The sequence below is a fragment of the Rhinoraja longicauda genome, chromosome 12 (genome assembly GCF_053455715.1).
Source record: "Rhinoraja longicauda isolate Sanriku21f chromosome 12, sRhiLon1.1, whole genome shotgun sequence".
NCBI classification, from domain to species: Eukaryota; Metazoa; Chordata; class Chondrichthyes; order Rajiformes; family Arhynchobatidae; genus Rhinoraja; species Rhinoraja longicauda.
In genome coordinates this window covers 53,372,698-53,399,593 of record NC_135964.1, presented here as the reverse complement: position 1 = coordinate 53,399,593, position 26,896 = coordinate 53,372,698, and the positions used below count along the sequence as shown (strand labels likewise).

At 52.7% G+C, this 26,896-nt stretch overlaps 1 protein-coding gene across 3 annotated transcripts in view; it reads left to right on the top strand.

Moving 5' to 3' along the window:
- Nucleotides 1–26,536, top strand: part of LOC144598614 (lipase member H-like) — a 64,398-nt gene extending 37,862 nt beyond the window's left edge. Inside the window, exons 1-11 of one of the 3 annotated variants that reach the window (XM_078408820.1) lie at nt 2,782–3,095; nt 4,464–4,521; nt 9,559–9,923; nt 10,849–10,957; nt 13,017–13,118; nt 15,262–15,351; nt 17,977–18,132; nt 19,950–20,042; nt 22,264–22,375; nt 25,448–25,621; nt 26,396–26,536. In XM_078408820.1, the coding sequence (XP_078264946.1) occupies nt 4,467–4,521; nt 9,559–9,923; nt 10,849–10,957; nt 13,017–13,118; nt 15,262–15,351; nt 17,977–18,132; nt 19,950–20,042; nt 22,264–22,375; nt 25,448–25,621; nt 26,396–26,483 (1,344 nt within the window). In that variant the 5' untranslated portion in view covers nt 2,782–3,095; nt 4,464–4,466 and the 3' untranslated portion in view covers nt 26,484–26,536. Of the gene's footprint in view, nt 1–2,781; nt 3,096–4,410; nt 4,522–9,558; nt 9,924–10,848; nt 10,958–13,016; nt 13,119–15,261; nt 15,352–17,976; nt 18,133–19,949; nt 20,043–22,263; nt 22,376–25,447; nt 25,622–26,395 lie in introns of those variants that run through there. The other 2 variants (XM_078408819.1, XM_078408821.1) reach the window with 2 other exon arrangements.
- The last annotated feature ends 360 nt before the right edge of the window (nt 26,537–26,896 follow it).

Sequence of the window (26,896 nt, the reverse complement as noted above, 5' to 3'; positions counted from 1 at the left end):
AAACATTTCCATCCATGTTCTCCACAGATGCTGCCTGACCCGCTGAGTTACTCCAGCACTCTTTGAAACGTCACCTATCCATGTTCTCCACAGATGCTGCCCGACCCGCTGAGTTACTCCAGCACTCTGTGAAACGTCACCTATCCATGTTCTCCAGAGATAGACAATAGACAATAGGTGCAGGAGGAGGCCATTCGTCCCTTCGAGCCAGCACCACCATTCAATGTGATCATGGCTGATCATTCTCAATCAGTACCCCGTTCCTGCCTTCTCCCCATACCCCCTGACTCCGCTATTCTTAAGAGCTCTATCTAGCTCTCTCTTGAATGCATTCAGACAATTGGCCTCCACTGCCTTCTGAGGCAGAGAATTCCACAGATTCACAACTCTCTGACTGAAAACGTTTTTCCTCATCTCCGTTCTAAATGGCCTACCCCTTATTCTTAAACTGTGGCCCCTTGTTCTGGACTCCCCCAACATTGGGATCATGTTTCCTGCCTCTAACGTGTCCAACCCCTTAATAAGCTTATACGTTTCGATAAGATCTCCTCTCATCCTTCTAAATTCCAGTGTATACAAGCCTAGCCGCTCCAGTCTTTCAACATACTGCCGCTGAGTTACTCCAGATGCTGCCTGACCCGCTGAGTTACTCCAGCACTTTGTGTCTTTTCTTGTAAGCCAGCATCTGCATTGTGTCTACGTTCCTGAAACAAAGGATTGTTCGGACAGATTAGAGATGCAGCCTGACCCGTTGAGTTACTCCAGCTTCTTGTGTCTATCTTTGGTGTAAAGCAGCACCAGCAGTTCCTTCCTGCACATTGTTTGGACATTAGCCCTTTGCTGCATGTGGGAGGGAGCATGTTGTGTTAGAGTTACGGGAACAAGTGCCTGACACAATCCACTCCATCGTCTGTGCGTTGCTTTGGTGAGCCTTGAAAGGGCCGTGAAATAAAATCCTTCTTCTTTGTGACTACCAATGATGCAAGTTCAGGGTTTAGATTACTGTTGTCACGTTCCGAGATACGGTGACAAACATTTGTTTGCGTGCTATCCAATTAAATAAGATTATACTATACATGACGGACTTCGAGAGGGTGGATTCTTATAAGTACCACCTCAACAATAAACTGGACTGGACTGAAAACACCGATGCGCCAGAGCAGACCTTATCTGCTGAGGAGACTCAGGTCCTTTGGGGCACTCTCCTAAGGACCTTCTACAACACGGTGGTTGTATCGACCATCTTCTATGGAGTGGTCTGCTGGAGCAGCAGCATCTCAGCGGTGGAAGGAAGGCCAGCTCTGTCCTGGGTCGCCTCCTAGTATACATACTATACTAGTTTGTCGGCACTGGGCCTGTACTCGCTGGAGTTTAGAAGGATGAGGTGGGACCTCATTGAGACATACAGAACAGTGAGCGGCCTGGATAGAGTGGATGTGGAGAGGATGTTTCCACTAGTGGGAGAGTCTAGGACCAGAGGGCACAGCCTCAGAATTAAAGGACGTTCTTTTAGGAAGGAGATGAGGAGGAATTTCTTTAGTCAGAGGGTGGTGAATGTGTGGGATTCTTTGCCACAGACGGCTGTGGAGGCCACAAGTCAGTGGATATTTTTAAGGAGGAGATAGATAGATTCTTGATTAGTGCGGGTGTCAGAGGTTATGGGGAGAAGGCAGGAGAATGGGGTTAGGAGGGAGAGATTGATCGGCCATGATTGAATGGCGGAGTAGACTTGATGGGCCGAATGGCCTAATGATACACCTGTTCCTCATGAATACAATCAGGCCAAACACAGGTAGTGTTTTAGTTTAGTTTAGTTTAGTTTAGAGATACAGTGCAGAAACAGGATCTTCGGCCCAACGAGTCCACACCGACCAGCGATCCCCGCACACTAACACTATTTTACAATACTAGACACACGGGACAGTTTTACATTTACACCAAGCCAATTAACCTTCAAACCTGCACGTCTTTGGAGTGTGGGAGGAAACCGAAGATCTCGGAGAAAACCCACGCAGGTCACGGGGAGAATGTACAAACTCCGTACAGACGGCGCCCGTAGTCAAGATCGAACCCGGGTCGCTGGCGCCGTGAGGCAGAGACCGCACCTGGAGTACTGTGTGCAGTTTTGGTCTCCAAATTTGAGGAAGGACATTCTTGCTATTGAGGGCGTGCAGCGTAGGTTTACTAGGTTAATTCCCGGAATGGCGGGACTGTCGTATGTTGAAAGACTGGAGCGACTAGGCTTGTATACACTGGAATTTAGAAGGATGAGAGGGGATCTTATCGAAACGTATAGGATAATTAAGGGGTTGGACACGTTAGAGGCAGGAAACATGTTCCCAATGTTGGGGGAGTCCAGAACAAGGGGCCACAGTTTAAGAATAAGGGGTCGGTCATTTAGAACTGAGATGAGAAAAAACTTTTTCAGTCAGAGAGTTGTGAATCTGTGGAATTCTCTGCCTCAGAAGGCAGTGGAGGCCAATTCTCTGAATGCATTCAAGAGAGAGCTAGATAGAGCTCTTAAGGATAGCGGAGTCAGGGGGTGTAGGCAGGAACGGGGTACTGATTAAGAATGATCAGCCATGATTACATTGAATGGCGGTGCTGGCTCGAAGGGCCGAATGGCCTACTCCTGCACCTATTGTCTATTGTCTATTGTCTATTCTACCGCTGCGCCACAGTGCCACCCTTCGTACAAAGAGAAAAATACCACCAGAGTGCAGAATCCAATTTCCCAGTGTTAAGTGTGGCGTAATCAGTCCAGACACACGGTCCAAGAGTCCGCAGAGAGAGATAGGTTGGAGAATCGGGACACATCCTCGCCTATGGGAAGGCCCGTTCACAAGCCTGAATACAGAGGGGAAGAAGTTGGTCCTGTGTCTGGTGGTGTGGGCTTTCAAGCTTCGGTATCTTCTGCCTGACGGGAGACGGGAGAAGACTGGGCGTCACGGTAGCACAGCCACAGAGCTGCTGCCTTACAGCGCCAGAGACCCAGGTTCGATCCTGACCACGACCGCTGTCTGCACCTTCTCCCTGTGACTGCGTGGGCTTTCTCCGGGTGCTCCAGTTCCCTCCCACACTCCAAAGACGTGCAGGTTTGTAGTTCAATTGGCTTGTTTAAATTGGCCTTTGTGTGTGTGTGTGAAGGGTGGAATTAGTGTGTGGGGGTGATCGTTGATAGGCGCGGACTAGGTGGGCTGAAGGGCCTGTTTACATGCTGCATCTCTAAACCTACAGCTGAAGAGGCCTAGCCTTGATTATGTTGGCTGTTTTTCTGAGGCGCGGTGGAAGTGTAGATGGAGTCGATGATGGGGAGCGTGAAGGACTGGGCTACATAGAAACATAGACAATTGGTGCAGGAGGAGGCCATTCGGCCCTTCGAGCTGCACCACCATTCAATATGATCGTGGCTGATCATCCAGAATCAGTACCCCGTTCCTGCTTTCTCCCCGTATCCCTTGATTCCGTTAGCCCTAAGAGCTAGATCTAACTCTCTCTTGAAAACATCCAGTGAATCGGCCTCCACTGCCTTCTGTGGCAGAGAATCCTACAGATTCACAACTCTCTGGGTGAAAAAGTTACATCTACAATGGTGGGGAGTGTGGTGTGTGTGTTATAGACTGTGCTACATCTACAATGGTGGGGAGTGTGGTGTGTGTGTTATAGACTGTGCTACATCTACAATGGTGGGGAGTGTGGTGTGTGTGATGGGCTGGGATACATCTACAATGGTGGGGAGTGTGGTGTGTGTGTGATAGACTGGGCTACATCTACAATGGTGGGGAGTGTGGTGTGTGTGTGATAGACTGGGATACATCTACAATGGTGGGGAGTGTGGTGTGTGTGTGATAGACTGGGCTACATCTACAATGGTGGGGAGTGTGGTGTGTGTGTGATGGGCTGGGCTACATCTACAATGGTGGGGAGTGTGGTGTGTGTGTGATGGGCTGGGCTACATCTACAATGGTGGGGAGTGTGGTGTGTGTGTGATGGGCTGGGATACATCTACAATGGTGGGGAGTGTGGCTGTGTGTGTGATAGACTGGGCTACATCTACAACCCTCTGTGATTTCCTGCTGTCTTGGGCAGAGCAGTTGCCAAACCAGGCTGATCTCCTTCCTGAGCATCTTGCATGGTTCAAGGATAAGTTACCTAGCTGCTGCCACTGAATAATCCGCACAGTCGCCCCGGCGTGTTCTGACCTGCTGTGAATTCGGTTTCATTGAAGGCAGAGGTTTAGGATTTCCTGTAACTAGCACTGACAGGCTGGGATTAAATGTGGCAATCGTTTGGATTCACAATCTCTTTCCCCCTCCCATCTCTATGGTAACTGGTTGATATTTGACTGTCTGCTGGGCTGTTTGTAGTGAAACACATTGGCTGCGATCGGCTACGAGTTCTCTTTAACAGTTTCCAGACCGACTTCTCGTTCACTCCTGAATCTGCACCCCCTCCCTCCCAAGGCGATGTTGCGATGGTTATCACTGCTGCTGCTGCTGTGTGCCAAGGCCCTAACCTCAGGTAATGATCTCCGCAGACTGCGGTTTGTTGTGTGGCTTTTGGACTAAACTACAGATAGTCCGGGTAAGTGTCCCGCTCCTCTCTCCAGAGATGCTGTGCTGAGTTACTGCAGCTTTGTGTGTGTGTGTGTGTGTGTGTGTGTGTGTGTGTGTGTGTGTGTGTGTGTGTGTGTGTGTGTGTGTGTGTGTGTGTGTGTGTGTGTGTGTGTGTGTGTGTGTGTGTGTGTGTGTGTGTGTGTGTGTGTGTGTGTGTGTGTGTGTGTGTGTGTGTGTGTGTGTGTGTGTGTGTGTGTGTGTGTGTGTGTGTGTGTGTGTGTCTTTGGTGAAATCCCTGTTTGGTCCCACGCCAGTATAACAAAATAACTGCAGATGCTGGTACAAATCGTAGGTATTTATTCACAAAATGCTGGAGTAACTCAGCGGGTCAGGCAGCATCTCAGGAGAGAAGGAATGGGCGACGTTTCGGGTCGAGACCCTTCCACGCCAGTGGTCAGGGAGAGGGATCCTCGCTCCTGGGAATGTAAACACTTTGACAGCCGGGCCCCAAACTCCCGGCCCTCGTGAGTGAAGATTGGGATTTAATTCCCAATCAGAGCCGACTGTCTGATCTCTGCCTCAGTTGGATGTGGGATACTGGCGCCAGGAATACTGGTGGGTGGGAGAGGAGATGGGGAGAGAGGGAGGGAGAGGGAGAGGGAAAGAGAGGGAGAAGGAGAGGGAGAGGGAGGAGGAGGGAGAGGGAGAGGGGGAAAGAAAGGGAGGGAGAGAGAGGGGGAGGAGAGGGGAGGGAGAGGGGGTGAGAGGGGGAGGAGAGGTGGGAGAGGGAGATAGGGAAAGGGAGGAGAGGAGGGAGAGGGAGAGGGGGAGGGGGAAGGGAAGACGGAGAGGAGGAGGGAGAGGGAGGTAGGGAGAGGGAGAGGGAGAGAGAGAGATCAGTGAGAAGGGAGAGAAAAGAGGAATGTGGTGAGATGGAAAGGTCAGGAGGAGAAAAGAAGGAAGAGAGGTGGGTGAGAGGATTTCAGGGGTCGGGTGAGGGGGGGGGGGTGAGGGAGGGGCGAGGGAAGGGTAATCTCGGGGGTGAGGGGGTGAGAGAATAACGTTGAGTTAGACAGTGAGTGCGTTTGTTCAATGGTTCACCGGTACTCCATCGTCACGAGGAGCGAGGTACAGTGAAATTCATTTTTGCGTACAGTTCAGGACAAATATCACTACACATAAGCACTAGGGCGGTCACGGTGGCGCAGCGGTAGAGACGCTGCCTTACAGTGAATGCAGCGCCGGAGACCCGGGTTCCATCCCGACTACGGGTACTGTCTGTGTGGAGTTTGTACGTTCTCCCTGCATGGGATTTCTCCGAGATCTTTGTTTTCCTCCCACACTCCAAAGACGTGCAGGTTTGTAGGTTAATTGGCTAGGTATAAATATAAAATTGTCCCTGGTGGGTGTAGGATAGTGTTAGTGTGCGGGGATCGCTGGTCGGCGCGGACTCGGTGGGCCGAAGGGCCTGTTTCCGCGCTGTATCTCTAAACTAAACTATGATACACTTAGTTTCGTTTAGTTTAGTTTAGACATGCAGCACAGAAACAGGCCCTTCGGCCCACCGAGTCCGCGCCGACCAGCGATCCCCACACACTTACACTACCCTACACACACTAGGGACAATTTAATATTTTACCAAGCCAATTAACCTACAAACCTGCACGTCTTTGGAGTGTGGGAGGAAACCGGAGCACCCGGGGAAAACCCACGCAGGTCATGGGGAGAACATACAAAGTCCGTACAGACAGCGCCTGTCGTCGGGATCGAACCCGGGTCTCTGGTGCTGTGAGGCAGCAACTCTACCCGCTGCGCCACCGAGCCGCTCGGCTTAGAAACATCTTAGATAAGCATCTAAGATGCAGAACAAGTTATTTCCTGGTTTAGAGGAATCACAGGTCTGAACAGACAATCATTTACAGCCTCATTACAATTTACAAAAAGGCTTCAAGATTCTAACATGCAGTGCAATAATTTTGTGAGTTACAGGAGTAGTGGACAGAGTGGATGTGGAGAGGATATTTCCACTAGTGGGAGAGTCTAGGACCAGAGGGCACAGCCTCAGAATTAAAGGGCGCTCTTTTAGAAAGGAGGTGTGGAAGAACTTCTTCAATCGGAGGGCGGTGAATCTGTGGAACTCATTGCCACAGAAGGCTGTGGAGTCCACTCCGCCATTCAATCATGGCTGCTCTCTGCCTCCTAATCCCATTTTCCTGCCTTCTCCCCATAACCCTTGACACCCGTTCTAATCAAGAATTTGTCCATCTCTGCCTTAAAGATATAGACAATTGACAATAGACAATAGACAATAGGTGCAGGAGTAGGCCATTCAGCCCTTCGAGCCAGCACCGCCATTCAATGCGATCATGGCTGATCACTCTCAATCAGTACCCCGTTCCTGCCTTCTCCCCATACCCCCTCACTCCGCTATCCTTAAGAGCTCTATCCAGCTCTCTCTTGAAAGCATCCAACGAACTGGCCTCCACTGCCTTCTGAGGCAGAGAATTCCACACCTTCACCACTCTCTGACTGAAAAAGTTCTTCCTCATCTCTGTTCTAAATGGCCTACCCCTTATTCTTAAACTGTGGCCCCTTGTTCTGGACTCCCCCAACATTGGGAACATGTTTCCTGCCTCTAATGTGTCCAATCCCCTAATTATCTTATATGTTTCAATAAGATCCCCCCTCATCCTTCTAAATTCCAGTGTATACAAGCCCAATCGCTCCAGCCTTTCAACATATGACAGTCCCGCCATTCCGGGAATTAACCTAGTGAACCTACGCTGCACGCCCTCCATAGCAAGAATATCCTTCCTCAAATTTGGAGACCAAAACTGCACACAGTACTCCAGGTGCGGTCTCACCACTGACTTGGCCTCCACAACCCTCTGTGGCAGTGAGTTCCACAGATTAACTAGCCTCTGACTAAAGAAGTTCCTCCTCACCTCCTTACTAAAAGAGTGCCCTTTAATTCTGAGGCTGTGCCCTCTGAACGTGATGACAATAATAACTTAAAGTAAACTAAATAATCATGGCCCAATCTCACCATCAGTCTCTTTCACTCTTCCATTCTCTTGAAGTTTCCCCTTCCTCAGTTGTCCCTAGGGATGTCAACTGTCCCGTATTAGCCGGGACATCCCGTATTTTGGGCTGAATTTGTTTGTCCCATACGGGTCCGTTCTTGTCCCATATTAGGCCCGGGGGACGCTGTAGGCCTGGACACTGTAGGCCTGGACACTGTAGGCCCGGACACTGTAGGCCCGGACGCTGTAGGCCTGGACACTGTAGGCCTGGGGGCCGCTGTAGGCCTGGACAGTGTAGGCCCGGGGGCCGCTGTAGGCCTGGACACTGTAGGCCCGGACACTGTAGGCCCGGACACTGTAGGCCTGGACAGTGTAGGCCCGGGGGCCGCAGTAGGCCTGGACACTGTAGGCCTGGACAGTGTTGGTCAACGGAGTGTGTTCAGGGAGCGGGGCCGAGCGTGTTCGCCTCACGGAAGTTGCGTAGCAACCCGCCTCCCGGCCCGGGCGGCCGCCGTTGGTGGAGCGGGAGCACGTGGCCGCTGGCTGGGTGAGGTCACGTGGGGCGCGGGGCGGTGACGTCACCTTGTCCCATATTTGGGAGTGAGAAAGTTGCCAGCCCTAGTTGACCCCCGCACTTAACTGAACCAGCCCACCCACAGTGCCACCAGCCCACCCACAGTGCCACCAGCCCACCCACCGTGCCACCAGCCCACCCACAGTGCCACCAGCCCACCCACTACGGCAAGTGGTACTGATTGAGAATGATCAGCCATGATCACATTGAATGGTGGTGCTGGCTCGAAGGGCCGAATGGCCTCCTCCTGCACCTATTGTCTATTGTCTATAAGTGGCCCTGGTGCAGATCATTCTTCAATAATCATCTGTTCATAAATTTATAAGCGATAGGAGCAGAATCAGGCCATTCGGCCCGTCGAGTCTACCCCGCCATTCAATCACGGCTGATCTATCTCTCCCTCTCAACCCCATTCTCCTGCCTTCTCCCCATGACCCCTGACACCCGCACTGATCAAGAATCTATCTATCTCTGCCTTAAACATCTCTACTGACTTGTGGCCTCCACAGCCGTCTGTGGCAAAGAATCCCACAGATTCACCAACCTCTGACTAAAGAAATTCCTCCCCATCTCTTTCCTGAAGGAATGTCCTTTAATTCTGAGGCTGTGTGCCCTCTGGTCCTAGACTCTCCCAGTAGTGGAAACGTCGGCGAGACCAAGCGTAGGCTCGGCGATCGTTTCGCTGAACCACTGCGCTCAGTCGTCCTGGGCTAGACGCAATCAATCTTAAGGGATTATTAAGGGGTTGGACACATTAGAGGCAGGAAACATGTTCCCAATGTTGGGGGAGTCCAGAACCAGGGGCCACAGTTTAAGAATAAGGGGTCGGCCATTGAGAACTGAGATGAGGAAAAACCTTTTCAGTCAGAGAGTTGTGAAACTGTGGAATTCTCTGCCTCAGAAGGCAGTGGAGGCCAATTCTCTGAATGCATTCAAGAGAGAGCTAGATAGAGCTCTTAAGGATAGCGGAGTCAGGGGGTATGGGGAGAAGGCAGAAACGGGGTACTGATTGAGAATGATCAGCCATGATCACATTGAATGGCGGTGCTGGCTCGAAGGGCCGAATGGCCTCCTCCTGCACCTATTGTCTATAAGAAAATAACTGCAGATGCTGGTACAAATCGAAGGGATTTATTCACAAAATGCTGGAGTAACTCAGCAGGTCAGGCAGCATCTCAGGAGAGAAGGAATGGGTGACGTTTCGGGTCGAGACCCTTCTTCAGACTGAGTGTCTATTGTCTATTGTAATCTCCCGGTCCCGTCCCCCCTTCCCTGACATCAGTCTGAAGTAGGGTCTCCCGTTCCTTCTCTCCCGTGACGCTGCCTGGTCACGCCAGCATTGTGCGTCTACCTCACGGTGGCTGTGTTGCTGGTGTCCCCCACTCTACTCTGCCTTTTTGTTCAGCGACGTTGGAGTGCCACAGCTTCACCAAGCTGCGCTTCACGGAGAGCGTCATCGGCACGCCGCTGGTGGTGAGGCTGCTCCTGTACACGAGCGGCGACGCAGCGTGTGGCCAGCTGATCAACGACACACACACCCGGCCTCTGGACGTCAAGAAGAAGACCATCTTCCTCATCCACGGCTACCGCCCCTTCGGCTCCCCCCCTAACTGGCTGGGGAAGGTGATCAAGACCCTGCTGCTGGTGGACGATATCAACCTCATCATCGTCGACTGGAATAGGGGGGCCACCACCATTGTTTACAGCGATGCCGTCACCAACACCAAGAAGGTCGCCGCCATTTTGGAACCCGTGATTCACAACATACTGGTAAGGTTTTCTGTTTACGGTTCACGGTTCACTTTATTGTCACGTGTGCCTGGGTACGGTCAAGCCCCTTTTCCAGGGTTATGTTTAGAGTCATAGAGTCACAGAGTGATACAGTGTGGAAACAGGCCCTTCATAGAGTCACAGAGTGATACAGTGTGGAAACAGGCCCTTCGTAGAGTCACAGAGTGATACATAAATGATAGGAGCAGAATTAGGCCATTTGACCCATCAAGTCTACTCCGCCATTCAATCATGGCTGATCTATCTCTCCCTCCTATCCCCATTCTCCTGCCTTCCCCCCATTACACCTGACTTTTGGATAGGTATATGGATATGCAGGGAATGGATGGGTTAAATGCAAGTGGGTAAGAGTTGGTCCTGGCATTATGTTCCGCACAGACATTGTGGGCCGAAGGGCCTGTTCGTGCGCTGTGCTGTTCTCTGTTTGATGTAACAACAATTAGTAGTTTAGTTTAGTTTAGAGATACAGCGCAGAAACAGGCCTACAGAGTCCGGGCCTACAGCATCCGTGCCTACAGTGTCCGGGCCTACAGTGTCCGGGCCTACACTGTCTGGACCTTCAGCTTCCAGGCCTACAGTGTCCAGGCCTATACTGCCCAGACCTTCAGCTTCCAGGCCTACAGCGCCCCACCACCCCCCCCCCCCCCCCCCTCCGGGCCTAATACGGGACAAGGGCGGTCCCGTACGGGACAAACCAATTTAGCCCAAAGTACGGGATGTCCTGGCTAATAGGGGACAGTTGGCAACCCTAGAGATACTGGGGGTAAACAGGCCCTTTGGCCCAGCGAGTCCGTGCTGACCAGCGATCCCCGCACACTAGCACTAGGATGTGATCGCAACCTTTCCCGTTACGGTTTTGCGAGAGGAGTTGATTGATTGTTCATCCTTCACTCTGTTTCCTCAGCGGCAAGGTGGCTCCCTGGACCTGATCCACATGATCGGCGTGAGTCTGGGCGCTCATATCTCGGGTTTCGTCGGCAAAAGGTTTGATGGAAAGATCGGCCGGATAACGGGTGAGCACTATCGTCCCGTGATAAATGCGATCTGCCGCAAGACCTCAGCGGGCCGGGCAGCGTCTGTGGAGAGAGTAGACGGGCGATGCTTTGGGTCGGGACCCTTCTACAGGCAGGTGGAGTGTGTGGGGGGGGGGGGCGAGAGGGCGGCACGGTGGCGCAGTGGGTAGAATTGCTGCCTTACAGCGCCAGAGACCCGGGTTCGATTCTGACCACGGGGTTTGCACGTTCTCCACGTGACCTGCGTGGGTTTTCTCCGGGTGCTCCGGTTTCCTCCCACACTCCAAAGACGTGCAGATTTGGCTTGGTGTAAATGTAAATTGGCCCCAGTGTGTGTGTGGGATAGTGTTAGTGTGCGGGGATCGCTGGTCGGCATGGACTCGGTGGGCCGAAGGGCCTGTTTCCGCGCTGTATCTTTAAACTAAACTAAGATGCAGGGAGGGGTTGGAGCAAAAGCTGGCAAGTAATAGGTGGACACAAGGAACTGCAGCTGCTGGTTTATGAAAAAAAAGACACAAAGTGCTGGTGCACTCAGTGGGTCAGGCAGCATCTTAGTTTTAGTTTAGTTTGGAGACGCAGTGTGTAAACAGGCCCTTCGGCCCACCAAGTCCAAACCTACCATTGATCACCCAGTACACTACCTCTATCAATAGACAATAGGTGCAGGAGGAGGCCATTCGGCCCTTCGAGCCAGCACCGCCATTCAATGTGATCATGGCTGATCATTCTCAATCAGTACCCCGTTCCTGCCTTCTCCCCATACCCCCTGACTCCGCTATCCTTAAGAGCTCTATCTAGCTCTCTCTTGAATGCATTCAGAGAACTGGCCTCCACTGCCTTCTGAGGCAGAGAATTCCACAGATTCACAACTCTCTGACTGAACTCTCTGTCCTACACACTAAGGCCAATTTACAGAAGCCATTTAACCTACAAACCTGCACGTCTTTATAATGTGGGGGGAAACCGGAGCACCCGGGGATAGCCCACGCGGTCACCGGGAGAACGTGCAAACTCCGTACAGACAGCATCTAGAGTCAGGATGGAACCTGGGTCTCTGGCGCTGCGACTCTACCACCGCGCCACCATCCTGTAGATGGGGATGGACAGATGATGTTTCGCGTCAGGACCCTTCCTTGGGCTGATTCAGTAAGGGGGCGGATAGATGGTGGAGAGAGGTGGAGAGAGGGGAGGGGTGGGGCAAGATCTGGCAAGCGATAGGTGGACACAAGGAACTGCAGGTGCTGGTTCACAAAAAAAAGACACAAAGTGCTGGAGTAACTGTGTGGGAAAAAGTTGCACCTCACGTTCCTATTGAATTTTGGCCGTCTCACCTTAAACCCATGTCCTCTGGTTCTCGATTCCCCTCCCCTGGGCCAAAGACTCTGTGCATTCACCCTAAATGTGTAAGGTGGGCAAGGTGGCCAACTGTCCCGTGTTAGCCGGGACATCCCGTATATTGGGCTAAATTTGTTTGTCCCGTATGGGACCGCCCTTGTCCCATATTAGGCCCGGGGGGACGCTGTAGGCCCGGACACTGTAGGCCCGGAAACTGTAGGCCTGTGAGTCGCTGTAGGCCCGGACAATGTAGGCCCAGACATTGTAGGCCCAGACAGTGTAGGCCCAGACAGTGTAGGCCCGGACAGTGTAGGCCCGGACAATGTAGGTCCAGACAGTGTAGGCCCGGACAATGTAAGTCCGGACAGTGTAGGCCCGGACAATGTAAGTCCGGACAGTGTAGGCCCAGTCAGTGTAGGCCCGGACAGTGTATGCCCAGACAGTGTAGGCTAATAGTCTGTTTTCGGGGAGTGGGGCCTAGTGTGTTCGCCTGACAGAGGTTGCCTAGCAACCCGCCTCCCGGCCCGGGCGGCCGCCATTGGTGGAGCGGGAGCACGTGGCCGCTGGCTGGGTGAGGTCACGTGGGGCGCGGGGCGGCGACGTCACCTTTTGTCCCTTATTTGGGAGTGAGGAAGTTGGCAACCCCGAAAGGTGGGTGAAGGAATGGGAAGGGTGGGGTGTGTTCTGATGGGATTTACTGGGAGTTTCCTCTCTTGTTGGACAGGTCTGGACCCGGCGAGTCCTCTATTCACAGGGAAAGGAGTGGACGACAGGCTGGATCCCTCCGATGCCCAGCTGGTCGACGTTCTCCACACGGATATCGATGGTAATCTCGCCCTCTCCCCTGCCCGCACGTCCCCGGGCAAGATCTCACTTCAAGACTGAAGCACCTGGACAACTATTGTGGGGCCTCAGGACTTTGGAGGATTCTGATATCAGTTTAGTTTAGCTTAATTTAGTTTCTCTTAGTTTAGTTTAGATTATCTTAGGTAGACACAAAATGCCGGAGTAACTCAGCGGGTCAGGCAGCATCTGTGGAGAGAAGGAATGGGTGACGATTCGGGTCGAGACCCTTCTTCAGACTGATGTCAGGGGAGGGGGTGGGACAAAGATAGAATGTAGTCGGAGACGGGGAGACTGGTGGGAGAACTGGGAAAGGGGAGGGGATGGAGAGAGAGGGAGGCAGGGACTATCTGAAGTTAGAGAAGTCAATGTTCGTACCGCTGGGGTGTAAGCTACCCAAGTGAAATATGAGGTGCTGTTCTTCCAATTTTCGCTGGGCCTCACTCTGACAATGGAGGAGGCCCAGGACAGGAAGGTCAGACTGGGAATGGGAGGGGGAGTTAAACTCAGTTTATCTTGGGTTAGTTTAGTTTAGCTTCGACACAAAACTAGAGTAACTCAGTGGGACAGGCAGCACCTCTGGAGAGGAATGGGTGACGTTTTGGGTCCCTTCTTCAGCGTAGCTTAGTTTAGGTTAGTTTAGTTTAGTTAAGTTTAGTATCACATGTACCGAAGTACAGCGAAAAGCTTTTTTATTGCGTGCTATCAAATCAACAAAACGTCTAGACATGATTACAATCAAGCTGTCCACAGTGTACAGATACAGGTTGGAGGGAATAACGTTTAGTTGAGTGAGACATGCTGTTCAGTTTAGTTTAGTTTAGAGATACAGCACGGAAACAGGCCCTTCGGCCCACCGGGTCCGCGCCGACCAGCGATCCCTGCACACTAACACTATCCCACACCCACTAGGGACAATTTTTACATTTACCCAGCCAATTAACCTACAAACCTGCACGTCTTTGGAGTGTGGGAGGAAACCGAAGATCTCGGAGAAAACCCACGCAGGTCACGGGGAGAACGTACAAACTCCGTACAGACGGCGCCCGTAGTCAGGATGGAACCAGGGTCTCCGGCGTTGCATTCGCTGTAAGGCGGCAACTCTACTGCCGTGGTCCTCACCACCTTCTCAAGGGGCAGTGTGGGATGGGTAATAACTGCTGACCTTGCCAATGACCACCCCGGCCACTCCCTCTTCTCCCCTCTCCCATCGGGCAAGAGGTACAGAAGTGTGAAAACGCACACCTCCAGATTCAGGGGCTGTTTCTTCCCGGCTGTTATCGGGCAACTGAACCGTCCTCTCACCAACTAGAGAGTGGTCCTGACCTCCCATCTACCTCATTGGAGACCCTCGGACTATCTTTAATCGGACTTTACCTTGCACTAAACGTTATTCCCTTTATCCTGTATCTGTCCACTGTGGACGGCTCGATTGTAATTATATATAGTCTTTCCTCGACTGGCTAGCACGCACCATAAAGCTTTTCCATGTACCTCAGTACACGTGGCAATAATAAACGAAACTAAACTAAACCTGCAAATCCTGGAAAAATAAATAATTGGATTAAAGAAAATCCCAGCTGAGTGCACCACTGAAAGTCTGTAGAAACATAGAAACATAGAAAATAGGTGCAGGAGTAGGCCATTCGGCCCTTCGAGCCTGTACGCACCGCCATTCAATATGATCATGGCTGATCATCCAGCTCAGTAACCGTGATCATATTGAATGGCGGTGCAGGCTCAAAGGGCCGAATGGCCTACTCCTGCACCTATTTTCTATGTTTCTATGTTTCTATGTTGTCTTAATTCTGCATCTAATGTACATTTAATTGTAAACTAATGTACAGGAAGGGATTGCAGATGCCAATTTGAACCCAAAGACAAACACAAAACGCTGGAGTAACTCAGCAGGTCAGGCAACATCTCCGGAAAAAAAGGAATGGGTGACGTTTTGAGTCGAGACCCCTTCTTCAGACTGAAGAGTTGTCTGAAGAAAGATCTCGACCTGAAAAACGTCACCTGTTCCTTCTCTCCAGAGATGCTGACTGACCCGCTGGGTTTACTCCAGCAGTTTTGTGTCTGTCTTCTATTGTGAACTGATCTTTGAAACACGTTTCTGCCAACAGCTCTTGGCTACCGTGAGTTCCTGGGTCACATCGATTATTACGCAAATGGAGGGGCAGACCAGCCTGGCTGCCCAGCGACTATACTGGGAGGTTTGTATTGGTTCCATCTTCATTCCTATCCATGTCTATTTATTTTTAAATTATCGCTCACCCTGGTGTTTTCCACACAGAGCGTGGTGGGGGGCCTGGAACGCACTTAGGGGTTGCCAACTATCCCACTCCCAAATAAAGGACAGGGTGACGTCACCGCCCCGCGCCCCACGTGACCTCACCCAGCTAGCGGCCATGTGCTCCCGCTCCACCAACCTCCATTAAGGGGCCTCTGGGCCTACAGTGTCCGGGCCTACACTGTCTGGGCCTACACTGTCCGGCCTGCACTGTCCGGGCCTACACTGTCCGAGCCTACACTGTCCGGGCCAACAGTGTCCGGGCCAACAATGTCCGGCCTACAGTGTCCAGGCGTACAGCCCCTCCCGGGCCTACAGCGTCCCCCGGGCCTACAGTGTCCGGGCCTACACTGTCCGGGCCTACAGTGTCCGGGCCTACAGTGTCCGTGCCTACAGTGTCCGGGCCTACAGTGTCCGGGCCTACAGTGTCCGGGCCTACAGTGTCCGGGCCTACAGTGTCCGTGCCTACAGTGTCTGGGCCTACAGTGTCCGGACCTACAGCGCCCCCCCCCGGGCCTAATACGGGGCAATGGTGGTCCGGCACGGGACAAACCAATTTAGCCCAATACACGGGATATCCCGGCTAACATGGGACAGTTGGCAACCCTAAACATGCTGCTGGGACTGGTGGTGGCAGCAGCAGTGATGGTGGTGTTTGAGAGACTGTTGGATATGCAGGCAACGGAGGGATATGGATCTTGTGGGATGGGTCATGGACAACTTCTCCTGGACCACCCATATTGAAGCAACGACCAAGAAAGCACGCCAACCCCTCTACATCCTCAGATGGGTCACGAGGTTCGGCACGTCCCAAACTTACCAACTCTCACCAACTTCTACAGATGCCTCGTGGAAAACATTTTATCGGGATGCATCACAGCACGGTTTGGGAACGGCTCCATCCAAGACCGCAAGAAATCGCAGCGTATTGTGGACGCGGCCCAGACCATCACACACACAAACCAACCTCCCTTCCACTGACTCCATCTACACCTCACGCTGCCTCGGCAAGGCCAGCAGCATAATCAAGGACCTGTCTCACCCCGGCCACTCCCTCTTCTCCCCTCTCCCATCGGGCAACAGGTACAGAAGTGTGGAAACGCACACCTCCAGATTCAGGGACAGTTTCTTCCCAGCTGTTATCAGGCAACTGAACCATCCCACCACAACCAGAGAGCAGTGCTGAACTACTATCTACCTCATTGGTGACCCTCGGACTATCCTTGATCGGATTTTGCTGGCTTTACCTTGCACTAAACGCTATTCCCTTATCACGTATCTGGCCTCTCTCCACTGGCTCCCTGTACGGTACAGAATCAACTTCAAGCTCCTCCTATTCACGTATAAAGCCCTAAATGGACATTCCCCCCCCCTACATCAAAAATCTTCTAACCCCCCTCTCTAACTCCAGGTCCCTCAGGTCGGCCGACTTGGGGCTACTCACTATCCCGCGGTCTAGGCTTAAGCTCAGGGGTGACCGCGCTTTTGCGGTTGCAGCTCCTAGACTGTGGAACAGCATCCCTCTCCCCATCAGAACTGCCCCCTCCATCGACTCCTTTAAGTCCAGGCTCAAAACCTATTTCTACTCCCTATCGTTTGAGGCCCATTGAGGAGGCGCTGTGAACTGTTTGCATGCTACTGTATGTTTCATTTTTTTCCTTAGTACCTAATCAGATGTACAGCACTTTGGTCAACGTGGGTTGTTTTTAAATGTGCTATACAAATAAAATTGACTTGACTTGACTTGACTTGACGTATCTGTACACTGTAAATGGATCCATTGTAAACATGCGTTGTCTTTCCGCTGACTGGTTAGCACGCAACAAAAGCTTTCCACTGTACCTCGGTACAGGGACAATAAACTACACTGAACTGAACTGTAGGTGGGTAAGAGTTGGGCTTGGTATCATGTTCGACACGGACATCATGGGCCGTAGGGGCTGTTCTTGTGGGGGCAAATACTAGAGGGCACAGCTTTAAGGTGAGAGGGGCAGAGTTTAAAGGAGATGTGCGGAACAAGGTTTTTACAGAGGGTGGTGGGTGCCTGGAACGCACTGCCAGGGGTGGTGGTGGTGGTGGTGGCAGATACACTGTACCTCGGCCTGGATAGAGTGGATGTGGAGAGGATGTTTCCACTAGTGGGAGAGTCTAGGACTAGAGGGCACAGCCTCAGAATTAAAGGACGTTCCTTTAGGAAGGAGATGAGGAGGAATTCCTTTAGTCAGAGGGTGATGAATCTGTGGGATTCTTTGTCACAGACGGCTGTGGAGGCCACAAGTCAGTGGATATATTTCAGGCAGAGACAGATAGATTCTTGATTAGTGCGGGTGTCAGGGGTTATGGGGAGAAGGCAGGAGAATGGGGTTAGGAGGGAGAGATAGATCAGCCATGACTGAATGGCGGAGTAGACCTGATGGGCCGAATGGCCCAATTCTAATCTTATCCCTTATGAGAATAAATTAAATTGAACTGAAACTGAGCTGAGCTGAACAAGGTGGAAATGTCCAGGACCCGGCTTATCCTGTGTGGCATTTCCTTTCACTTCCAGGGAAACGTTACATGGTGTGTGATCATCAGAGGTCGGTCTATCTCTACATCAACTCCATGATCCCGCCCTGCAACATCACCGTGTATCCGTGCCGATCCTACGCTGAATTCCAGGATGCCCACTGCACACGGAAAGACGGCACCTATCCCGTATTTGGTAAGGAACCCCTCTCCCAAGAGTATCTCCCCTAATGACCGCCTCTGCTCATGGGCATCTCTCCCCAGGGACCTCTCTTCCCAAGAACCATCTCTCCCCGATGACCACCTCTCCCAGGGGACCTCCTCTCCTCAGAGACCGCTCTCTCTAAGAACACCTCTCCCAGGACGCTCTACAGGTGCGCCATGGAAAGCATTTTACCGGCATGCAGCACAGAGGTTGGTTTGGGAACAGCTCCACCCGAGACCGCAAGAAATCGCAGCAAATTGTGGACGCGGCCCAGACCATCGCACACACCAACCTCCCTTCCACTGACTCCATCTACACCTCACGCTGCCTCGGCAAGGCCAGCAGCCCAGACCATCACACAAACCAACCTCCCTTCCACTGACTCCATCTACACCTCACACTGCCTCGGCAAGGCAAGCAGCCCAGACCATCTCTCCCCAAGACCCCTCTCCCCAATGACCATCTCTCCCCAGGACCATCTCCCCAGGATCATCTCCCCATTGACCATCTCTCCCCAAGACTCCTCTCCCCAGGGACCATCTCTCCCCAGGACCATCTCTCCCCAATGACCATCTCTCCCCAATGACCATCTCTCCCCAAGACCCCTGTCCCCAAGATCCCTCTCCCCAATGACCATCTCTCCCCAGGGACCATCTCTCCCCAATGACCATCTTTCCCCAAGACCCCTCTCCCCAGGGACCAGCTCTTCCCAGGCACCTGGCAGTTACCTCTTAGAGTCATAGAGTGATACAGTGTGGAAACAGGTGCTTCGGCCCAACTTGCCCACACCGGCCAACAATGTCCCAGCTACACTAGTCCCACTTGCCTGCGCTTGGTCCATATCACTCCAAACCTGTCCTATCCATGTACCTGTCCAACTGCTTCTTAAACGATGGGATAGTTCCAGCCTGAACTACCTCCTCTGGCCGCTCGTTCCATACTCCCACCACCCTCTGTGTGAAAAAGGTTACCCCTCGGATTCCTATTAAACCTTTTCCCCTTCACCTTGAACCTATGTCCTCTGGTCCTCGATTACCCTACTCTGGGCAAGAGACTCTGTGCATCTACCCGATCTATTCCCCTCATGATTTTGTACACCTCTATAAGCTCTTCTCCACGTCCAATGACACTGGTTCCCATTGAGTTGTGCATTCACTGTGTCTTCGGTCCCTCTCTCTCTCCCTCACTATCTCTCTCCCTCCCCACCCTTCTCTCCCCACATCTCCCCTCTTTCACTTTCTCTCCTTCCCTCTCTTCCCTTTCTTTCTTCTCCACATCGCGTCTCGTCTTTTTTTTGGACTGGACAGCACACGAACAAACGCTCTTCACTGTATCTCGGTACATGTGACAATGATAAACAAAATTAAACTAAGAATTTCATTGTTCCGTCTCTGTGTAAATGACAACGAAACACTTTTGACTCTCTTTTGACTCGTTAGTCAGCAGTAACTCACCAGTATGGCACAGTGCCTCACAGCGCCGGAGACCCGGGTTCCATCCCGACTACGGGCGCTGTCTGTACGGAGTTTGTTCGTTCTCCCCGTGACCTGCGTGGGTTTTCTCCGAGATCTTTGGTTTCCTCCAACATCTCCAAAGATCTACAGGTTTGTAGGCTAATTGGCTTGGTATGAATGTAAAAACATTGCCCCTAGTGTGCATAGGATAGTGTTAGTGTGCGAGGATCGCTGGCTGAAGGGCCTGTTTCCATACTATCTCTAAACTAAAACTAAACTAAACTAAAACCACACTAAAACTAAACTTAAACTACACTGGACTAAAGTAAGAAGCTTGTCTGCTTTTGTCCGTAGGTTATCACCTTGAGAAGTGGAGAAACAGCAGCAGCATCATGAGATTTCCGAATAAAGTCTTCTTCCAAACCTCCCCTGAACTACCCTTCTGCAGTAAGTACCGACCTCTGCCGTGCACGGCACTGGGGTCGCCACCTGTCCCGTATTAGCCGGGACGTCCCGTATTTTGGGCTAAATTGGTTTGTCCTGTATGGGACCGCCCTTGTCCTGTATTAGGCCCGGGAGGCACTGTAGGCCCGGACACTGTAGGCCCGGACACTGTGGGCCCGGACACTGTGGGCCCAGATACTGTAGGCCCGGACACTGTAGGCCCGGACACTGTAGGCCCGGACAGTGTAGGCCCGGACACTGTGGGCCCGGACACCGTAGGCCCGGACAGTGTAGGCCCGGACAGTGTAGGCCCAGGGGCCGCTGTAGGCCCAGACAGTGTAGGCTAACGGAGTGTGTTCGGGGAGCGGGGCCGAGCGTGTTCGCCTGACGGAGGTTGCGTAGCAACCCGCCTCCCGGCCCGGGCGGCCGCCATTGGTGGAGCGGGAGCACGTGGTCGATGGCTGGGTGAGGTCACGTGGGGCGCGGGGCGGTGACGTCCCTATATTTGGGAGCGAGGAAGTTGGCAACCCTAGGCGGCACTGCGGCGCAGTGGGAGAGCTACTGCCTCACAGCCCCAGAGACCCGGGTTCGATGCTGACCTCGGGTGCTGTCTGTGTGGAGTTTGCACGTTCTCCCTGTGACCTGCGTGGGTTCTCCGAGTGCTCCGGCTTCCTCCCACACTCGAAATACGTGCAGGTTTGTGGGTGAATTGGCTTCTCTAAATTGCCCCCAGTGTGCAGGGAGAGGATGGGATAGTGGGATAACGTAGAACTAGTGTGAACGGGTGATCGATGGTCAGCGTGGACTCGGTGGGCCAAAGGGCCTGTTACCGACCTGTATCGGTCAGGCCGTATTTGGAGTAACTGTGAGCAGTTTTGGGCCCCGTATCTGAGGAAGGATGTGCCGGCTCTGGAGAGGGTCCAGAGGAGGTTTACAAGAACGATCCCAGCAATGAGTGGGTTAATCTACGATGAGCGTTTGTGGGCACTGGGCCTGTACTCGCTGGGGTTTAGAAGGATGAGGGGGGACCTCATTGAAACGTACAGAATAGTGAGCGGCCTGGATAGAGTGGATGTGGAGAGGATGTTTCCACTAGTGGGAGAGTCTAGGACCAGAGGGCACAGCCTCAGAATTAAAGGACGTTCCTTTAGGAAGTTGAGGAGGAATTTCTTTAGTCAGAGGGCGGTGAATCTGTGGAATTCATTCCAACAGACGGCTGTGGAGGCCAAGCCAGTGGATATTTTTAAGGCAGAGATAGACAGATTCCTGATCAGTGCGGGTGTCAGGGGTTATGGGGAGAAGGCAGGAGAATGGGGTTAGGAGGGAAAGATAGATCAGCCATGATTGAATGGCGGAGCAGACTTGATGGGCCGAATGGCCTAATTCTGCTCCCTATCACTTATGAACTTATGAACTATCCTCCCCCTTGCCACCCACACCTCTCCCAGCACTGTACCGCAACACATCCGACCCACCTCCTCCCTAAAGCCCTCCACTCGTGTGACCTATCCTCCCCTCACCCTCAACACCCCATCTCCTCTCCACATCCCTCAAACCCTTGAATAGGGGTCGCCAACTGTCCCGTATTAGCCGGGACATCCCGTATTTTGGGCTAAATTGGTTTGTCCCGTACGGGACCACCCTTGTCCTGTATTGGGCCCGGGGGGCACTGTAGGCCCGGATGCTGTAGGCCCTGACGCTGTAGGTCCCGACACTGTAGGTCCCAACGCTGTAGGCCCAGACGCTGTAGGCCCGGACACTGTAGGCCCGGACACTGTAGGCCCGGATGCTGTAGGCCCGGACACTGTAGGCCCAGACGCTGTACGCCCGGACACTGTAGGTCCAGACACTGTAGGCCCGGACACTGTAGCCCCGGAAACTGTAGGGCCGGACGCTGTAGGCCCGATATTTTAGCTCCTGACAGTCTAAGTCCGGAGGCCCGGGCGCCGCCTAACGGAGGTTGCATAGCAACCCGCCTGCAGGCCCGGACGCAGTAGGCCTGGACGCTGTAGGTCCCAACGCTGTAGGCCCAGACACTGTAGGGCGGCCGCCATTGGTGGAACGGGAACACGTGGCCGCTGGCTGGGTGAGGTCACGTGGGGCGTAGGACAGTAACGTCACCTTGTCCCGTATTTGGGAGTGAGATAGTTGGCAACCCCTGCCCTTGAATGAGGAGAAGACTAGAACTACGTTTAGCCATCTGGCCTGTATTTGTATCGTGCAGTGTTTTATTATCTTCTGGACATCATTCCTTGGAACAAAAATGCTCGGAGAGGCTACCTAACAATTGGACTAACAGGAGGGAATGGAACGGTGGTCATGTCAAAAAACAGTCAGTGAGTATGCCAAGGATTTGTTCGCTTTCCTCTCACACTCCAAAGACTTACGTTAATTGGCTTGGTAGAAGTGTAAATTGTCCCTAGTGGGTGTAGGATCGTGTTAGTGTGTGGGGATCGCTGGTCGGCGTGGACCCGGTGGGCCGAAGGGCCTGTTTTTTGTGCTATATCTCTAAACTAAACTAAAGCGAAACGAAACGAAACGAAACTAAATTTAACCCCTGGTAGACACAAAATGCTGGAGTAACTCAGCGGGTCAGGCAGCATCTCGGGAGAGAAGGAATGGGTGACGTTTCGGGTCGAGACCCTTGGTAAGATGCTGCCTGACCCGCTGAGTTACTCCAGCATTTTGTGTCTACCTTGGTTTAAGGATAGTTGTGAACACGACTGAATATTGCACTAATGAATGTATAGATGCGGGGATGTGCAGGGAACGAGCTAATGTTCGGGGATCGCTGGTCGGCGTGGACACGGTGGTTTCCGCACTGTATCTCTAAACCAAACTAAACTAAACAAAGAGAATGAAACTAAATGTGCACCACAGGTAGACACAGAGTGCTGGAGTAACTCAGCGGGTCAGGCAGCATCTCGGGAGAGAAGGAATGGGTGACGTTTCGGGTCGAGACCCTTCTTCAGACTGATGTATTAGGCGAGGAAGCGTGTGTTGAGGGCGTAGGATGAAGTATAGTTGGGGCCTGTTGCAGATGTGGGTGAGTGAGGGTCGGAGGTGTGGGAGACTCAGAACGAGGACCTGCTGGTGCCGGCGGCACGGTGGCGCAGCGGTAGAGTTGCCGCCTTACAGCGAATGCAGCGCCGGAGACCCGGGTTCCATCCAGACTACGGGCGCTGTCTGTACGGAGTTTGTACGTTCTCCCCGTGACCTGCGTGGGTTTTCTCTGAGATCTTCGGTTTCCTCCCACACTCCAAAGACGTGCAGGTTTGTAGGTTAATTGGCTGGGTAAATGTAAAAATTGTCCCTAGTGGGTGTAGGATAGTGTTAGTGTGCGGGGATCGCTGGGCGGCACGGACTCGGTGGGCCGAAGGGCCTGTTTCCGCGCTGTATCTCTAAATCTTAAAATCTAAGTGCAACGCTGGGCACGGAAGGAGAACTGTTGGGAAAAGCAGCAGATAGACTGTCGGAGCCTGTGGTCCGGGTTGGGTCCGGGTTGGGAAGTCTGGAATCGGCGCTGGAAAGCCCGAGGCAGAAGATGGAGGTGCAGGCAAGTCCCAAGAAAACAGACGTGGCTGTGGAAGCAAGTCTGGGTCAAAACGTGGTCGTAGAGCAGGAGGGCAGGAGGAATCACAGAGGGGGAGTAGCGAGAGAGGATGTCTCTAAACTCTCGTCGAAGAGAGGAGGAGAACTTCTTCAAAGTGGACGTACCTTGAGGAGAAATCGCAGTGGAGCGGCAAGTTGTGTAGGAAAATAACTGCAGGTGCTGGTACAAATCCAAGGTATCACAAAGTGCTGGAGTAACTCAGCGGGTCAGGCAGCATCTCGGGAGAGAAGGAATGGGTGACGTTTCGAGTCGAGACCCTTCTTCAGAACTGCAGGTGCTGGTTTACACCAAAGATAAAACACAATGGCCTCCTCCTGCACCTATTGTCTATAAGAAAATAACTGTAGATGCTGGTACAAATCGAAGGTATTTATTCACAAAATGCTGGAGTAACTCAGCGGGTCAGGCAGCATCTCGGGAGAGAAGGAATGGGTGACGTTTCGGGTCGAGACCCTTCTTCAGACTGGCAAATTTTCTACAGATGTAATCGCTGTGTAAAATGCAAAGTGCCTGTATAGTATTATCTGGTCTGTTTGGATAGCATGTAAAACAAAGCCTTTCAATGTACACCTGACGATAATAAACCTAAACCCGAACCGGAATGATCTTAGACCTCAGATACGATACGTCACAATGCTCCGGTTCACGCTACAATACGATACGATGAAACCTTATGCAACCCTGGAGGGAAATTGGTCTGCCGACATTCACAATGCGCAAGGCCCATGAGAACCTGAAATTAAAAGTGGAAACAAAAAGGAAAAGACAAGCAACTAGTCACTGGAATAAGCAAACAGACAAACTCAGGCCTATCCCTTGGGAAGAGAATTCTAAAACTAGAATCATATGAGGAAAGATTGCAAAGACTGGGCTTGTATTCACTGGCGTTTAGAAGGATGAGAGGGGATCTTATAGAGACGTATAAAATCATAAAAGGACTGGACAAGCTAGATGCAGGAAAAATGTTCCCAATGTTGGGGGAGTCCAGAACCAGGGGCCACACAGTCTAAGAATAAAGGGGAGGCCATTTAAAACTGAGGTGAGAAGGAAAACTTTTTCACCCAGAGAGTTGTGAATTTGTGGAATTCTCTGCCACAGAGGGCAGTGGAGGCCGATTCACTGGGTGGATTTTAAAGAATAGTTAGATAGAGCTCTAGGGGCTAGTGGAATCGAGGGATATGGGGAGAAGGCAGGCACGGGTTACTGATTGTGAATGATCAGCCACGATCACAATGAATGGTGGTGCTGGCTCGAAGGGCCGAATGGCCTCCTCCTGCACCTATTGTCTGTGTTTTTATGAAATGTAGAACGGTTCATTGTTGGCTGAGGGGAAGATGACAACGAGGAATACAGACAGTAAAATTAATCGGGAGGGCGGTGAAACTAGCCGGTGAACGAGGGTGGGGCAGGCATGGGGTGGGAGGGGAAGCAAGGGTGACTGGATCAGTCTGAAGAAGGGTCTCGACCCGAAACATCACCCATTCCTTCTCTCCCGAGATGTTGCCTGGCCTGCTGAGTTACTCCAACATCTTGTGAAGAAATAGTGACTGGTTCTAGGTTGAGGCAGGGTTTCTATGTTTCTACCTCCCCCACATTGGGTCTCCGTTTGTTCCCCATCGTCCCTCACGGCGATCCCCCCCAATGTGAGTGATCAGCCATGATCGCATTGAATGGCGGTGCTGGCTCGAAGGGCTGAATGGCCTACTCCTGCACCCCCTATTGTCTATTGTCTATTGTCTATAATATCTACTGTTCTACACGGCCGTCTGCTATTGCTTCCGCTCTGCTCCCACAGCCCTGAAAAATCCTTTGAGCGGTTCCGAGAGATGACGCTCCTGGTCAGTGTGGACCAGGACCTGGGCAACATCAGCAGCATCTCACTCAAGTACAGCTCCTCAAACGTGCTGGAACACAAACTCACGCTGGGACTCCTCCGTCTCAGGCTCCGGTCACTCACGCACCCAGAGAGGTCAGCAGGGTCCCAGGCAACACGGGGGGAGAGACGGAGAGGGGGAGGGGGAGGGAGGGAGGGAGAAGGAGGGGGAGGGAGGGGGAGGGGGAGGGGGAGGGGGAGATGGAGGAAAAGGGGAGGAAGAGAGGGGATGAGGGAGAGGATAAGAGAGGGAGGGGAGAGGGAGAAGGCAGAGAGGGAGGGAGAGAGGGAGGGGGAGGGAGGGAGGGGGAGGGAGAGGGAGGGATGGAGAGGGAGGGAGGGAAGGGGAGAGGGTGGGGGAGGGGGAGGGAGAGAGGGAGAGAGAGGGGAAGGGAGAGAGAGATGGCGAGGAAGAGGTGATGAGAGAGAGAGGAGAGGCAGAAGAGAAGGAGTGGGCAAGAGAGGGAGTGGGGGAGTGGGCAAGAGAGGGTGAGAGAGGAGAGAGGGACGGAAGAAGGGAGAGGGAGGGAGAGAGGGAGAGAGTGAGGGAGAGGGGGAGGGAGAGGGAGGGAGGGGGAGGGATAAGGGAGAGAGGGGGGAGGGAGGGAGAAGGGGAGGGAGATAGAGGGAGAGGGGGTGAGAGAGAGGAGAGAGGAGGAGGGAGAGGGACGGAGGGAGGGACGGAGAGAGAGGGGGAGGGATAGGGGAGAGAGGGAGGGAGAGAAGGAGAGAGAGGGTGAGACGGAGGGAGTGAGGGGGAGGGTGGAGAGTGGTGCCGTACACCTCTCTACACTCTCCTGCTGAGTGTCATCTCACCTGACTGGCGACGGCAGGTAAAGGTGTTGATGGACCGTGTGCTTTTGCCCGCAGGCCTCACCTGTGCAGGTACGACGTGGCTCTGGAGAGGGACGAGGAGGTGCGGGTCGAGCCCTTGCAGTGCCAGGTGCAGGAGATGTAGAGACGAGCCGCATCTCACCGATATTTTTTGCCTAAAGTTCACGATGCATAAAATGAGCAATTTTACAAAAAAGCAAGTCCTTGGGTTCTCTTCATTCGCGCAATCAGCGCAACGGCCATTCGCACAACGGTGTACAGAACCGCACAGAAACAGGCCCCCCCCAGCCCACAGTCTCCATGCCCAACATGACTCCACTTTCCCCTGGTCCACTCGTCCCTTCCTACCCAAACCACCCCCTCCCCGGGCACTTTCCCCTGCAACCACACGAGATGCAACACCTGTCCCTTTACCTCCCCCCTCGACTCCATCCAAGAACCCAACCAGTCTGTCCAGGTGAGACACTGTTGAAAGACTGGAGCGACGAGGCTTGTATACACTGGAATTTAGAAGGATGAGAGGAGATCTTATCGAAA